The 18,008-nt window shown below is 42.5% G+C and overlaps 1 protein-coding gene across 1 annotated transcript in view; it reads left to right on the top strand.

The window, feature by feature from the left end:
- Positions 1-18,008, top strand: part of LOC311037885 (transmembrane protein 132C) — a gene marked incomplete at both ends in the record, with an annotated part of 185,402 nt that overhangs the window by 86,569 nt on the left and 80,825 nt on the right. The window contains one exon of the mRNA XM_084047177.1: positions 4,819-4,962. Within this exon, the coding sequence (XP_083903303.1) occupies positions 4,819-4,962 (144 nt within the window). The remainder of the gene's footprint in view (positions 1-4,818; positions 4,963-18,008) is intronic.

Here is an 18,008-nt window from a genome sequence, read left to right as displayed (position 1 = left end):
AGCGATTCTACTCTGAGTCTCTCCAGAGTGACTGAACTTCTCACCCTATCGCTAACGGAGACACCAGTCACCCGTCTGAGAAAACTCATTTGGGCCACTTGTATCAGCGTCAGCGATCTTCTTCTTTCGGTCATGACCCACACACACTTCATGACCTGACTGTACTCGAGAGTAGGAATGAAGATTGACCCTTTATATTGAGAGCTTTGCCTTCTGTCTCAGTTCTCTTTTCGTCAGAGCGGCCCAGTGACTGCAATACCGCTCCTGCTGCTCCGATTCTCCGGCCGAGTCTTAAAATTGTAAAACACTAAAATTACAAAGCAATCCCAAAGGATTGGGAAACAATAGTTCTTACTTGTAAATTAAATTATTGTATGTTTTATTAACTAGTTGTTTTAGTTTCAGGAGTCTGGAAATGGTAATTCAATTATATTGTTAAATAATAAAGTTCACTTGCAACCCAGCGATGGTGCATTCTCCTTTTCTGTAATTCACTTGCACTGCCAGCACGTCCTCTGTGAGCATTTTATTTTGCTTACATTAACTCTCTACAAAACAGCTCAGAGGATGTACCACAATACCACCCAAAATCCTGTTATCCACATTTACATTATAAAATAACACAAGATGTACATCCAACGAGTTTAGCTGTATCATTTTTATTTAATTTCCTGTTGTAAAGAGCATTAATATTGTGGATGCGTGTCAGCATATTTCATTAGGAAATAATAGGTGTGTGTGTGTGTGTGTGTGTGTGTGTGTGTGTGTGTGTGTGTGTGTGTGTGTGTGTGTGTGTGTGTGTGTGTGTGTGTGTGTGTGTGTGTGTGTGTGTGTGTGTGTGTGTGTGCGTGCGCGTGTGTGTGCAAGGTGTGTTGACATGCTCTGGGCAGTGGCAGTCACAGCACATCTCTCAAATAGAGAGTTCAGGCCTGGGGAGCAGCTCTCTGACAACCCCATCACATCTGTAAATACTCATCCCACTGATGCACAGGTTTCATGGAATTAATGAGGCCGCTTCATGTGCTGATGCATGAGAAACTGGGCCTTCTTTAAATTGCTTTTCTTTATTATTGCACCCCCCCCCTCCCCAGAAATCATGTGACAAACCAATCTAATTTAAAACCTGCCATTCCTTAATTTAGCTCCTGTTTTTGTCTATTGAATGTGTTGATGCTTGTATGGCACATTCTGATGGGGATAACAAAGAAAGAAAGAAAGAAAGAAAGAAAGAAAGAAAAATAAAGAGGGATAAAGAGGAGGAAGGAAAGAAAGAAAAATACATTTAAGAGGGGATTAAGACAGTGTTTGTGCGCGCGTGTGTGAACTGTGAAAGACTGAAGTCGGGATAGGAGGGACATAAGGTCATCATCCGTTTATGTTCCAACCTCCTGGTTGCCACCAGAACTGTGAGGCGCAGGTAATTACTGTACCATGGTGACTAAGGTGAAAACAGAAGTAGGGAAGTCAGCCAGCAATCAGTCGTCTTTTCCAAGCCATTTTGTCTGCCTCAATCACAGCAGCAGGCTTTATCTAGGCTCGTTTAGAGCGGCATGGAGCTGCACATGGCCGGTTATTACCGCCTCAGAGACCTGGATAAGATCAAAGCAGACAGTCTGAGCCAGGGAGATGTGAGGACTGTGCTGTTCTTTGGACTGGGGCATGGTTTGTAGTATCATTACCCACCCGTTAACCTTGGCGCTTCTTTTTAGAAGTCATCCGCAGTTATAGCGTACAATAGTACAATTCTACGGTGTGGCCCTGAAGCGGCCAGCCACCTAGAACAGCATTGGTCTGTGTGTGTGTGTGTGTGTGTGTGTGTGTGTGTGTGTGTGTGTGTGTGTGTGTGTGTGTGTGTGTGTGTGTGTGTGTGTGTGTGTTATAGAGTACAATAGTACCATTTTGCGGTGTGGCCCTGAAGCGGCCATCCACCTAGAACAGAGTTGGTCTGTGTGTGTGTGTGTGTGTGTGTGTGTGTGTGTGTGTGTGTGTGTGTGTGTGTGTGTGTGTGTGTGTGTGTGTGTGTGTGTGTGTGTACACCAACACAATTAGACAAATCACAGTGAACCACACAGTTCAGCTGAAACTTCTGTACCAATCACATGTGACGCATTTCTTGGTGAAACAGGCTGGGTGCTTCTCAGCCAATTACAGCAGTCATTCACTGACTGAATCAGTCAGCCCTGGTCAACACGCCACTCTGGTTCAGCCGACTGTCCTGTCCATATACCTCAATGGTCCCGTCCCCTCAGGCTATGGGAAGTAAACTCCATTCTTTTTGTCGTGCGCTGCAAAAAGGCAGTGTTGAATCAAGTTTGCAACGCCATGTTGGGGACATAGATGTTAGTTTAGTTAAAACAAACATTTGCAAACATTTGTTTAGCTGCATCTGTGTGTAAACACTGCGTACACCATCTTAGATCTTTAAATAAAAATAGAGTGGCCAATAATTGTTTACCCCCTTTTCTCCCAAATTTTGTTATTGTGCCAATGACTTCGTTCCTCCCCACACATTGTTTTTTGAACATTTGTCACAGCTGTTGTGCCCTACAGGCGCACCTGCCAGTTCAGAGCCTCCACTGGGAGGACACAGCGGAATAAACTGAACTTTTAAGGAAAACCTGTCCTCTGTTCTCTGCCATTAATCCTGTTACATAGACCAAGCACAGTAAAGTACACAGCTCAGCTGATGGTTCTACACCAATCACAGCTCAGCAGCATTACCATAACAAAAGCTTCCATAAGCATCTTAGGTCATCATTGGTGCACTTGGTGCACTGGTATGCATGTAGCCCAATGCAAAGGAATGACTGAAGGGAAGCAATCCAAGTGAAATTTCACCCTGTGCTTATGTTTCACTGAGCACAATCTATCTTGGTTTTTACCTAACAAAAACAATGTTGTTGTATTGTTGTCTTTAAACAATGGCAATTCCATGTGATGTGGGAAGGGATTGGCGTGAGTGAGTGGCAGTAGGGTTGATGTGAGGAGAAGGAGGCCAGGGTTTCCGGGCATCTGTCCAATGCCTAACCCAAGTTCTCAAGATGGAGTTGGGAGGAGGAGGCGGCGGCTGTGTAGTGGGGTGGTGCCTTAAAACAACAGATGTGGAAGAAAATGACCAAAAAGTGTTCTGACTCCGTGCCACCACCTGTTTCCTGCTCCAGTGAGAATTCTAGAGAACATTGTTTTTATCGGCCACAGGAAATTAACTCCCTGTACTTACAGGGTGTAGAACAAGACTCCGGCCCGAATGTTTGGATGTGTACAGTGTACACTCATAGTGGTTACACAGTGTTTCTCAGAGGATAATTCATAGTAAGCACCGCTGCACCTCTAAGATTATTTCCATTCAGCCAACGTGCCATCTGTTGTCTTGATGCTAAGCTTGTCAGTGTAAAGTAACTAAGTACATGTATTCAAGTACTGTACTTAAGTCAAAGTTGAAGTATTTTTTACTTTCTTCAGTATTTACAAATGTAGATACTTTACTTTACTTCTACCCCACTACATCTCAGAGGAAAATATTGTACTTTAACTCCACTACAATGATATGAAAACTTTAGTTACTAGTTACTTTGTAGATTTTGATTATTATTACAACACACACTAACCACTTATATACCTATATATATTTCGGCCATTTGAAAATAGACCTACAAGCTCACAATGCGTTGCGATGTGACGCATTGTGAGCTTGTAGATCAGCTATTTTCAAAAGATTCTGAACTTGTGAAATGGGACATTATGCGCAATGAGTACTTTTGCTACTTATACTGGTAGTATATTTTGATGCCAATACTTTTGTACTTTTACTCAAGTACATTTTGAATGCTGGACTTCTACTTGTAACAGAGTATATCTGCATTGCAGTATACTTTTACTTATGTAAAACATGTGAGTACTTCTTCCATCACTGCTGGTTACACAGTGTTTTTCTCAGAGGATATTCATAGTAAGCACCGCTGCACCTCTAAGATCCTTTCAGCCATCTGTTTTGTTTTCGTGATGCTCAGCTTGTACACCACTGATGTAATAATTTGTACTTGTACCTGACAGCAGTGTGCCTAGTTAGGCTTTGCTCAGAGATTAGCCACTCGAATAAAACAAATTGGACACAAAAGCATTGTGACTTGTGCATTTATTTTGCATAGATATCAAATTCAGATTCAGCTTTATGGTCACATCACAGGTTTACAGGTGTGAAAAAAGTGTGGGAAATTCTTGTGCAAGCTCCCATCATTTGCAGTTTCGAGAATAGGGAACGGTAATAATATAATACGAGCAATGTCAAATAATATGCATAAGGTGCGTGGTTAAAAATAGAAACAGTTAAAAGGTTATTTTGTATCCATCATCTATAGTGGATAAGAATCAAAACAAGAATTACGTTCCCGTTGCATTCAGATTTACAGGTCTTACCCAAAATGACAGTTATGGCTCCTGATAATCAATCTACTTCCCACAGCCTTCATGCCTTAAATGTCTGTAGAAGTGTTATTTGAGTTACAGAATCTCTGTGCCATTTAACACAATGACCAAGTTTCATGTGAACAGCGTGCGATTGTGTCTGACTGACTATCGGTGTCTGTGTAGTGTATGTCAGTCATTCTTACACCCTGTTTCTCTTGTGACTGTGTGTCTGTGTCAGCTATAGTATCATCTAATTTAATGTATTTCTTGTGACCTGTGTGTATGTCCGTCTGTCTTTGTGTATGCATTGGTATGTGTGTGTGTGTGTGTGTGTGTGTGTGTGTGTGCGTGCGTGCGTGCATTGGCATCGATGTGTGTGCGCGGGTGTGTGTGTGTTTGTTTGTGTGTTAGGGTGAAGTTGAAGGATGGTGTGGCATTTCTTGGGGCCAGGGCCAGCAACCCAGTTGCCTGGACAGTGAGTCAAGATGTCAGGAGTGAAGGCCACAGGGTTGTGACCCTGCACTGCCGCAGGAAGGAGAGCAGCTTTGGTCAGAGGTAGGTCATCTAACAACTCAATTCCCTCTTACTGAGCTTCCTCATATTATTTCAGCTGGAAAGATGTGTTTGTCGTACAGTAGGGAGATTTAGTATTAGTATAGTATTATTATGATCATGTTATTTGTTTGTTTGTTGTCTCCGCCAGGCCGAAAGGCATGGCGAGAGTATGTTTTGCACCCTGTCCGTCCGTCCGTGTGTCTGTCTGTGAACAGCCACTCCCTGGATGCCAAAGCCGAACCTCTGCCCCGAATTTTTCAGATTGGCCTGTTATAGCGCCACCAGGAGACCGATCTGTGCAAAACACATTTTTGGATATCACTCCCACAGATTTTGTCCAAACCTCACGCAAATCGGTACACAATATCTCTATAGTCATGTGATCAACATGGATCTGTCCGATTTTCCATATTCTATCCTGATTGGCTAAGATTGGCTTCCAAAGTTTGCAGGATTGGTTTGTTTTGAACAAAATGCCTCAAATCATCAACGCAGCATGCAATTTCCGTGAAATGTTGTGCTCACCTTCCCACTAGGCCAGGGAAGAAATGCCACCCTTTTCACATTGGCCTGTTATAGCGCCAACAGCAGGTCTAATTTAGCAAAACACATGTTTGGAACAAAATGCCTCAAATCATGAATGCAGTGTCCGATTGAAAGGCCTAAGAATAAATGGCACCCTTTTCACATTGGCCTATTATAGTGCCACCAGGAGGCCACAATAACCTACCTGACCTGGTGGAGACCTGTGCTCCGAGGAGCACTTTTTCTATTTTTTTTTGTTTTTTTGTTTATGTCATTTCAATATTTGCCTTCCATTTTGCATATCAGCATTATTAGAAATTTATCAAGCTTTAGTTTGGCTTGCTCGTTCATGTGTCTGATTGTTCTGGGGAAAAAAGCTCTTTAGCAGCTAACTGCCAGTGGCCTTGTGGCTACGGAGCCACTTTCCAGGTGGCATCATCTGAAACAGTCTGTGATTGGGGTGACTGTGGTCTTTAATGATTCCTTGAGCTTTGCTGACACAGCGGTCATCATAAGTCTTGGATGGAGGGAAGATCACATCCACTGATGCGCTCATCTATCCGCACGACCCATTACGGTTGAGGTCAGTACATGTAATACAGTGATGCAGCCAGTCAAGATGCTCTCGCTGGTACCTCTCTAGAAGGCCCGCTGGAGTGTGAGTGGCAAGCATAATTTCACCATATATTTTCACGGATATCTATGATATTTCAATATGATATTGTGACTGTTCTGGCAAGTAATGTAGCTTGCACTTAGAAGTCCCCAGACGATCGGTAGGCGGAGATCGGTGATCATCTGGCAGATGAGTGGGAGCAGCTTGGAATATGACTGGCTGAGTCACACTGGCCTTCTTAATAATCTGTGTGTGTGTGTGTGTGTGTGTGTGTGTGTGTGTGTGTGTGTGTGTGTGTGTGTGTGTGTGTGTGTGTGTGTGTGTGTGTGTGTGTGTGTGTGTGTGTGTGTGTGTGTGTGTGTGTGTGTGTGTGTGTGTGTGTGTGTGTGTGTGTGTGTGTGTGTGTGTGTGTGTGTGTGTGTGTGTGTGCGCGCGCGCGCGCGCGCGCGCGCGCGCGCGCGCGCGCGCGTGCGTGCGTGCGTGCGTGTGTGTGTGTGCGCATACAGTATGCATGCATGCGTTTGTCCGTATGTGTGCGCGCGTGTGCCTGCATGAATGAATGCCGGTGTGTGTGTGTGTGCGTGCATGCATGTGTTCAAATGTGTGCCATCCAGCTGAGCATTTGAATGTTTTAGGTGAAGATACTGTAGAGTGGCTGGGCACAGGAAGTGACATGCTCTGACGGGGTTGTTATTTCCTCCTGTGTGTCAAGGTGACAACGGTGATGAACGACAAGTCATCTGTCATTTGAATGTTATTCTCTTTCATAGCCCAGCCTGTGAGCAGGGACAATGAATTATAAAGCGCTTTCTAAGCCAAGGTCATAAATATTAAAACTAGTATTTTTCCTTCGATATCTTCAGGGTGCAATAAGCCACCTTGCTACTTGCCCAATAGGCAGGCAGCAATCATAGCATAAACGGTAAAAATCCAGTGTGTTAATGTCTCCGCCAGGCCGAAAGGCATGGCCGAGACTATGTTTTGCACCCTGTGCGCCTTTGCCCAAAATTTTCCAGATTGGCCTGTTATTGCGCCACCAGGAGGCGTGTGCAAAACACATTTTTGGATATGTCCAAACATCACGCAAATCGGTACACAGTATTTCTATAGTCATGTGATCAACACGGATCTGTCAGTTTTTCCATATTCAATCCTGATTGGCTAAAATTGGCTTCCAAAGTTTGCAGGATTGGTTCGTTTTGAACAAAATGCCTCAAATCATGAACGCAGCATGCGATTTCCGTGAAATTGTGTACGCACATTCCCACTAGGCAGAGGAAGAAATGCCACTTGAAAATGTTCAAATCAGCCTCATGGTGGCGCTATAACAGGCCGTTTTGCGTTTGTACCTTTAACTGCACCGAGTTGCGTGAAACTTTGCACGCACACTCCCTAAAGGCCAAGAAAAAACCTTTGCCCTGCATTTTTCACATCTGCCTTTTAAAGCGCCACCAGGAGGCTGACTTTTGTAAAAAACATTTTTTCGCTATTACTCCTTCAGATTCTGTCCAAAAATCACACAAATCGGTACACAGTATCTCTATAGTCATGTGATCAAGACAGATGTGTCTGATATTTCATATTCCATCCGAATTGACAATTAACATTGCCTTCCAAAGTTTGCAGGATAGGTCCGTTTTGAACAAAATGCCCCAAATCATGAATGCAGCGTGCGATTTCTGTGAAATTGTGTACACACATACCCACTAGGCAGAGGGAAAAATGCCACCCTTTTTACATTGGCCTGTTATAGCGCCACCAGCAGGTCTAATTCAGCAAAATACATTTTTGGAACAAAATGCCTCAAATCATGAATGCAGTGTCCGATTGCCAGGAAAGGCCTAAGAAGAAATGGCACCCTTTTCACATTGGTCTATTATAGCGCCACCAGGAGGCCATAATAACCTACTTGACCTGGCGGAGACCTGTGCTCCGATGAGCACTTTTTCTTCATAAATGAATGCCCTATAGCAAAAATAGCAATAATCTATAAGCTTATAATGCATTACGATGCAACTCCTTCTGAAAACATGGTCAAGTCTGTTCGTGGCTTTTATGAATATTTAACCAATGAATGAACAAGAACTTGTGACTACATCACAGCTCTTTTTTCTTTTTCTTATGTCGGTTTGGACACACAAGGTTTCCACATGACGATATGTAATATGCCATATATCCAGATGAACCCAAGGTCTCTGTTTTAAATAAAATTTAAGTCAAACTGCTGGTGCAGTAATGGCCTAGTAGATTAATTAAATTCATGGATTTTTCAGCTCCCCATTCCCTGCCAGCATATTCTGCCTGACACTTGGCATAGTTTACTTCTCCTTAGCAATCACAGAGGGCATATTTTATTAATCTGTTAGCCGGTGGGTAATATTTTGCAATCTAGTGAGAAATTATCCTCATAAGCCATAATTTAATGGGGGGTAATTAAAATGTATGCATAAAATCCTACATAAATAAAATAAAGTTCAACCTCTAAATCAGTACAAATTAGATGAGAATCAGTTAATGTTTGCTTTGTTGGCTATTAACAGTGGTGGACATAGTACTCAACCCCAGTACTTGACGAATAGATCCTGTTCAAATATTATTAGATTACATTGTCACGTCACTCCTGAGATAACTTGCGTTTCATTTAGAGAGGATTGATCCCCCAAAAATCATGTTTTTGCATCGAACGGTTACATTTTGCGCATTTGTGGCGCCCCCTATGGATATATATAGTGGAAATGCTATTGGGGATTCGTTGAGTAAACCACCCTCGACATGTGATTCAAATTTGGGATCGATTGGACGTTTCGTTTGTGATTTTTGGCATTTTTGGTAAAACGGGCTCCTCCCACTAACTTTGGAAGACAATTACGGATGAACGGTAAGGACTATCAAAATGCCGTTTGGATAGGTTTATCGCATGGGTCCATAAATCACGTGTACCGATTTTTGTGAGATTTGGAAAAAAATTGTAGGAAAAGGAACAAAAAGTGTGTTTTGAAGAAAATTCAAAATGGCGGAAAATCTATCCTGACGCAAATGGTCGTGGCCTATATGGGGAGATGCGTTGTGACCCAAGGAATCCAGGGAAAAATAAATTTTGATTTTACGACCTACGGTTCAAGAGTTATAGGCCAAAACGTAAAGGGGGCTGTTATAGTGCCACCATGAGGCCGATTGGTGTAATGATTTTTTAAATAATTTCAGACTAAATTATGAACCTTCCCTCAAAGTCTTGTAACTCTAGCCCTTACGGTTTCTGAGAAAAAAAATACTTAAATGGGAGTTTTTTCACTTTTCCATTAAAGTGGATGGGGAAATTTAATGCACTAATAAATCAATATCAATAAAACTATGCAACCAATCTCTTAGCAAAATACAAGCGCACGATTCCCGGTCAAGACGGTCATTATGACATATGGCACTAAATTGGAAAAAAAAAACTGTGGGAGGAGATGCGGTTTGAAATAAAGTTTATCTTGAAGATAGTGGAATAAACTTTTTCACTAAAACAATAGTCTGGTTGCCCTGTTAGGGCAACCACACTAACTAGAAAAGGTGCTCCTCGGAGTACAGGTCTCCGCCAGGTCAGGTAGGATACTGTGCCTCCTGTTGGCGGTATAATATGCCAATGTGAAAAGGGTCCCATTTCTTCCTAGACCTTTCATTGAGAAATTTTGTTCCAAAAATGTGTTTCGCAAAAATCGACCTGCTGGTGGCGCTATAACAGTCCAACGTGAAAAGGGTGGCATTTCTTCCTTGGCCTAGTCAGAATGTGTGTGCGAATTTTCACGGAAATCTCATGCTGCGTTCATGATTTGGGTTATTTTGTTCAAAACGGACCAATCCTGCAAACTTTGGAGGCCAATCTTAGCCAATCAGGATGGAATATGAACAATCGGACAGATCCCTCTTGATCACATGACTATAGAGATACTGTGTACCGATTTGTGTGATGTTTGGACAAATTCTGTAGGAGTAATATAAAAAAAAAAGTTTTGTCAAACATCACACATCACACCTGGTAGTGCTATAACAGGCCGATCTGAAAAAATTGGGGTATAGGTTCTGCTCTGGCATCCAGAGAGTGTGTGTGCGAAGTTTCTCTGCGATTGGGCCAATGGTACCGAAGATTAGCTGCTCGCAGACGGACGGACGGACGCGGACGTGGACGCGAACACACACACACACACACACACACACACACACACACACACACACACACACACACACACACACACACACACACACACACACACACACACACACACACACACACACACTCTCTGTGTGTGCTTGTGGCAGACGGCAAGTGTAACACAGTGGGTCTGTGGATTCAACGCATGCTCATCATTCGTCCCATAGCTCGCGGAGCCATCCCACAGCTGGGCAGCCGAACCATGGCGACATTCTTTTACATGAAAACACTAATAAACAGCTGAGATTTGGGGAAAGCGGAAAACGGGCTTCGTTGTTCGCTAGTTCTCAATAGTAAATATACTGCGTTACTGTCCACCACTGGCTATAAAACATTACCTCTCCCAGAACATAAGAAACAAAGATACATATGATCTTAAGGCTATTGGCAGAGAGTGTAACATGTTCATGTGCATCATGTGAATAGCTGAGCAGCGTTAGGAGGGAAATAAAAGGCCAAGAGCATCAGTTAAATCTTAACTGTAGAAATCTATCCTCGAATGCTACTGCAAAGACATAAAAGGCGCGCACGCACACACACACACACACACACACACACACACACACACACACACACACACACACACACACACACGTGTACAGTCGCACACACACACAAAAAAATATTTTCCATCTTTGCAGTGGATATGTTGTGTGTGTGTGTGTGTGTGTGTGTGTGTGTGTGTGTGTGTGTGTGTGTGTGTGTGTGTGTGTGTGTGTGTGTGTGTGTGTGTGTGTGTGTGTGACAGCCTCAGGTCAGTACATATATGTTCAGTACCGTGGCTAAATCAATGCAGCAGTGTTGCTCACCTAAAGTAGCTCATGTTCAAGTGATGCATTGCATGTTTCACTTGTAATATTTGTCATGTGTACTGTATGTCATTGTATAAATTAGGGTTAGGGGACAGCAGTATAGGATAGAACATTGTCGGGTCCGGGGGATCACCAAGGGTCCAAAAAGAATGGAACCTTACGGGTCTGTATGTTTGAGAGTGTCCAAAACCCTTACGGTTCCATTTGTTTCCATTTTGTACACTCTCAGAGTTAAATTTAAACTGATGTGTCGATTGGTGTCCCAGGAAAAACAAATGGTATCAAATGGGGACCGTGGGCTAATGCATATCAAACTGGACGTCCGTGAAATTAAAAAGGTTGAGAATCACTGAACTAAGCTACTGGAACTCAAATCTACAATGTTAAATCTTCAGTGTTAATTTAACTCTGAGAGATGTACACATGGAACCCAACGGACTCGTCCATTTGGACCTCTGGTGGTCCCCATACCAGACGTTGAGAAACAGTGTGATACAGTGAGACAAAAGTTAAACGAGAGAACATAGAAGGCCCTGAAAAAACAGGGAAAATGGGAAAGCATGAACTTTGTAGGCAAGTAATCATGTTCATGCACGTCGACAGAAGTAGGCTCAATTACAAATCCTTGTAATTCCATATTGAGGGGTCTTGTTTTTGTGAAATAAGCAGATTGATGCAATGATATTTCTTCCTTTTACATTGGATCTCTGAAACTCATTTAAATTGGCTTTCTCACATCTGCATCTCTGTCTCTGTGATATGTCCAATGCTACTTTTATAGAGAGAACATTATTTAGATGTCTCAAAACAGTGGATTTAAGGTCACACCTAGACAATATCATAGGATAGATTAAATAAATTAAACAGGGGGGAGAGAGAGAGAGACACAGAGAGAGAGAGAGAGAGAGAGAGAGAGAGAGAGAGAGAGAGAGAGAGAGAGAGAGAGAGAGAGAGAGAGAGAGCACAGAGAGACAGAGACAGAGACAGAGACAGAGACACAGAAAGACAGAAAAAGACAGACAGACAGCAAAGCGACATGTTGCCAGCACAATAACCCCGGCAAGATGTGAACGTTTTCAGCTTGTCTTGTACAGTATCTGAAGATGACGTGTGTGGGTGTTTGTCTGTATGTGTTTGTATTATGCTCGAATATGGACATGCCTGACATCTGACCGGATTATGCCTAAATATGGTCATGCCCCGAATTCATACTGTCCATATATTTTCCTTGTCTTTCCCTCACATGCCACCTGTAAAATGTTTTTTTTTGTTGGTCTGCTCATCAGGTGCAAAAACACAGGGCCCTATTTAGATGATCTTAAGACGCACGGTGTAAGACACAGGATGCAATTATGTCAGGAGTGTGTCTATCGGCCCGGACCGCTGGCCTTGCGGGCCAGGCACCTAGGCTGCAATACGGGGTTGCGGGTTCAAATCCCGGTCCCGACGACCTTTGCTGCGTGTCACTCCCCATCTCTCTCTCCCCATTTCCAGTCAATCTACTATACTGCAAAAAAAGGAGTGTGTCTACCTCCAATTTCACTAGTTTGTAATATTTTAGGATCTGTCCTTTTGCACATCTACGAACGGACAGGTGCGTCGGAGTTTGAATACTGAATATGGAAGAAAAAGGGAGAAGGGAGAGGGAGTCCCACTGTCTTCACTTATAGAGGAGTTTATTAGTTAAGATGCAACGTTGCTTAGACCTTCATCAGGCATCCGTTGCATCTTAACTAGTTTGTAATCTGGCACAACGCTCGGCACGCCGCAAAGGGGTTGTATTCTCTGGATTAGTCATGAGGTGTGTTTTGGGCATAACATAAATTAGACCAATCAGTGTGTTGTCTCCCATTCACTTTAACCCATTCAATCCGGGAACGCATCTGTGTCATTTTAAGATTTCTTTGGCTATTCAAAAATAGCAGATATGCTACGAGCTTGTGGATCTGCAATTTTTTTGAAAAATCGTAAAAAATGTGCACATCTTTGAATATACACAGATGCGTTCCCGGATTGAATGGGTTAAGAAAAGGTGTGCTTGTGCTAGGTACATTGCCATTTAAATGGCAGATTAGAGGAGACATGAATAGTTTTCTGCTGAAGAAAAGACAAAATGTGTGACCATCTTGTAGTATTAATATAATGATTTCAGAGGCATTTTGTGCATATAATCACACCTTCCACCAGCAATGTCTCTTATGTGAAACAGTATCTTGACTTAATAATCACATGCTCATTCTCAGTTATCTTATTTATTTAAACCACCAATTAAAGCATGACAGAGACGCTAGACCACTAGAGCAGTTGGTGCATGATATATTCATAATTGTGCATACTGTATATTATCCACCTACTGCTCCTTGTTAGGATGGGTTAAATGCAGAGGACAAATTTCACATGTGTGCAAATGTAATCTCCTCATCTCCGTTAATAATTACACTTTCCGAGGGTCTCTGCAGACTGCATTCCATATGTCCTGGTGGATTTTGAATGTCTGTCAATGTTTCTATCAAACGATATCGTCCATGACTATGGTTGTCGTTATACTGTAGTTGTGGTGTGCCCGCTGAAATCCATTTGAGTTGGAATGATTTTTTTAAACAACATATAGATAGTTATCGTGATCGTTATCGTGTGGGCTAACATATACCTCATTCATTTTTGTCACATTTGTTTTACCCATCCATCCATCTTCAACCACTTATTATCCGGAGTCGGGTCGTGGGGTTTGCATTTGTTTTATACTTTTTGAAATATCAAATTTGAATGGCTAAAACTGTTCCCACATCTGGAGTCATACAGTATACATCATAAATACGTCATAGATGACTGACACAGGTTGGCCACATGACGTCCGAGATCCCATTGGAGCCGCGTACGCCATTCTCATGTGGAGCCCGAGAGCCACATGATTCGATTTCTTAATGAAATAATCTCAAAGACTGGGATGCTTTAGAGTAATCTATACAGTAATTACTGTAATCTGTTATGGTGCATTGCAAACTTCAGAGAAACCTCCCAGACCCGAGACAGCACATAACATATTATATGGGACATAATATTTCCTCCCCACTAGGGCAATAAACTGAGAACAGTCCTATAAAACCCCAAAGCAGACATTAAGTCAACCACTGCTTGTTCATTCATATGAGGCTGACCATTAAATATTCACAGCATGAACATCTAGCTACAATAGCTAGAGGAGGAGGCTGTATACAACTATACAAGTCCCTGGGCTGTAATAAAGTTGACTGATACCCAAGTCTAACTTGCTCTGTGCTCATCAGACAATAGCACTAGCTCGGTATGAAGATGTATGATGATGCTAAAAAGATAAGTGTCGTCCTTCACTGGCAAATCCTCTCTCTCTGTCCTTTAGTCACTCCCATCTGACGTCACAGAGATGACTTCTCCAATTCCAATTCACATTCTCCATGCCGCGAGCACCAACAGACTTAAATTTCCCATCAGCCAGCAGTGTAATTAAGCATGGGAATGCACTCACACTTGGTCGTTCACTCTGTGTGTGTGTGTGTGTGTGTGTGTGTGTGTGTGTGTGTGTGTGTGTGTGTGTGTGTGTGTGTGTGTGTGTGTGTGTGTGTGTGTGTGTGTGTGTGTGTGTGTGTGTGTGTGTGTGTGTGTGCATGAATGATGATGTGAGCATAGCGGGTGCTCCTTGTGAATTGAGTTGATGGTGAGATATTCCCATAGAAAGTACAGTAGCCTACACCATGCTTTCCATTTGCAGGCTCAAAAGGGAATCATCTGCCATGCATGTCAGGTGCTCATGCTGCTACTGACTCCTTTATTTCTTTTTAATGAAAGCTAATGCAATTTAGAGTTCTCTTTGATAGAGGGGAAGACTGGTGGAAAAAGACAAATGGTATTTGTCACTGCAGTAGTGGCAGCAGGGCCTATGGTGAGCCAATGCGTCAATCAGTAGTCCCAGATGAGATGGAAGTTCGATTGGTAATTGCAGGAAGCAAAAAGTGTGCCGTCTAAGAACTAATTAAAGGAACTGAACCGAATGGCCAACAATTCACACACTGCATGGTCAACACAGGGAGAGGGAAATGTTCAAACTTAAAGTGCCTTAAGAAATTCTTTGCGTTTTTAATTTACCGCAGCAGCAGTCTGACAAACGGATGTATTTTGGCTCCTCAGGCCTTCATCAGTGTTTGCCCCGCCTGGGCGGATGTGACCTAGTACAGCTGTTTGCAGTAGTCAAGTGTGCCAATCACAATACAATACATAATATTATAACATTGTGAAAATATATCAATGACAATACAACATTGATTATAAACATTACGTACTGTAGGCTAATAGTATACACAATAGAATACAAATATTAGGAATTCTCACAAATTACAAACCTACAAGAGTATAGCCAAATATACTATAAAAACGTTATGGAAATGTAGTTTTTAATGTGTGGATCCGTGCTTATCTGCCGGAGTAAACGGTCTCTGTCACCTCCTCTTTTCAAAAGATTCACCAATTCAATGCCCTAAAAACTTGAAGTGCACAATATCCTTACATACACCTACACTATACTGTCAACTATACTGTAGAATGCTGAAAAAGAGTTTTAAAAAATATCATTCTTCTAGTAAAGTAGCACAGTACCATGTCTAGTCTCGCTCTCTCTCTCGCACACGCACACGCGCGCACACACACACACACACACACACACACACACACACACACACACACACACACACACACACACACACACACACACACACACACACACACACACACACACACACACACACACACACACACACACACAGACACCTCCAGGTTTCTTTTTTCCCACTTTCAAAGTCTTTTGTAACGGATCACAAAACATGCCACCACATTCAATTTGTCTACTGTTGCTACAGAGGGATCCTGGATCGACAAGTCGAGTCATCCTTCCAGCACCTTACACAATGACCCAAGTCTATAAACAACCATCCTCAGAGCCATTATCCAACAGGAGTTGTCTGAGTGACAGCCCAACAAGTCAGCAGCTTGTGTGTTGGGTGTAAATGGAACACTGAGGGAACTCAGAAATATGTACAGAAGGGTACAAGGTAGCAAGGTAGTACGTAGGTAGATGAAAAAAGAAGGCGAGGGTTCATGTTCCACCCATTTTGTAATGACCAGGCCTCCTTCAGCAGAAAATTAAAGACACGCAGCTGAAATGGATAATACGTTTTTCCACACTTAAAGCATGTCCATGGTCAAAAAGAGAAAAGTCCAATCTTAATTACTTTCTGTCAAACAAAAATGTAATGTGTGATTACATGAGCAGGTACTACCCAACTTGAACCATTCATTTCATGACATACACCTGTCAATTAATTTTCCACACTATGAGAGGGCTATGATTCATTATGCTAGCTAGACACCAAGTATCATTGAAATGAAAGGGCAGCCATGCTTCAATGGCGTATCTAGCTCCCAGCCCTTTTCACTAGGAAATACGTCACAATATGGAAGTTGGACCTCGCGAATAGCCATTTCTAACGACTTTTTAAGTGGCCTCTGAACAGCTCAATGAGTAAGCAAATTATTTTGGCAGTTACTCTTGTTTCACTTTAGTTCAACCAACCCATTACAGCAACATGTATTTGAAGAAAAAGATCATCATCTCTCTCTCATGATCTCTACAGTAACAGTTGTAACAGCTGTAACACAATTTTTGGACAGACGACAGCCAAGGTTTTGAGTTCTCTCTTTCTCTCTTTGTGCAACCACACACTGCTTTCCATGCCTTATTGGTGTAATAATGTGGTAGACAGCCACAAGGAAACAACAAGTCAGATACCAGACCACACAGACTGTCTCTGAGAGCGCTCTGAATGTTGTGTGGGGAATTATCCTGTGTGATGCACAACAGGTGTACAGTCCCACTTAGCTCTGGGTCCAATACCCAATTAGATCAGGCCAGATGTGACTGCTTAAATCAGCCATCACCCGTCCAACAATCTCTAATCACAAATCAGCTGGTACAAATACCAATGACATAACTACTCTGTCCCTGGTTTGCTACATGTTGTAGGACCTGTATTGCCTGTCATCTCCTCTGCCGTGCAGATTCCTGTCCCTCCTCACTAACTTTTAATAAATCAATAAGAATAATCTTAAAGATAAAACAAAAGAAAACAAAACAAAAGACTGCATTTAACGACACTGCATTTTATTGTTTCTTTGTCTTGTTTTAATATGCCACCGCTGGTTTGAACATAGATTAGAAAAAAACACAACATTGTTCTGCCGTGTCACAGTGATGTTTTAAGCAGCAGGAAATTGAGGCCTGTCATTCTCTTTATGCCTCAGCCATCTGCTGTGGGATGTGATGTGCTTCTGAGGGCCTTTCAGAGGAACAGAGGAACGAAATACGAATACCAGGAATGGAAACCTGAAGTAATTTGCATACTGTGTACTCCACACACATTTAGATGCTCGATTGGCCTCAAATGCCATCCATCCAGCTGTCCAGATAGGCTGCCAGCCATTGCTGCTACACCTCCATACAAAATACAGTGTGGAGGGTTTTTACATAATGCGTCATGTTCATTCAGAGGAAAGGTTTGTTTGTAGGCAAATATTATACCAATTTACAGAGACACCTTTCAGAATAAATAATACAGTTTTGATTGCTGTAGAAATGTTGGATGTTCAAAATATGTGCAGTAGCATTTGGCAGTCAAGGGTGGTGCAGCTCCCTTACCATCATGCAGCCCGTCACCGTCAGGATGCCCTTGATGATGCTGAATGTCCTGAGGTTGCGGGGACTCACACTGAATCTCTTCAGCTGTCCAGGCAGTACAGGCATTGCAGAGCCTTTTGTTTTACCACTTATGTCAGGTTTGTTGCACATTTTAGGTCCTCAGCGATGTGTATG

Source organism: Gymnoscopelus microlampas (assembly GCF_963454915.1).
Source record: "Gymnoscopelus microlampas genome assembly, chromosome: 21".
Classification (NCBI taxonomy): Eukaryota; Metazoa; Chordata; class Actinopteri; order Myctophiformes; family Myctophidae; genus Gymnoscopelus; species Gymnoscopelus microlampas.
The sequence above is the reverse complement of the archived record's forward strand: the minus strand, read 5'-3'. Positions and strand labels throughout refer to the sequence as shown.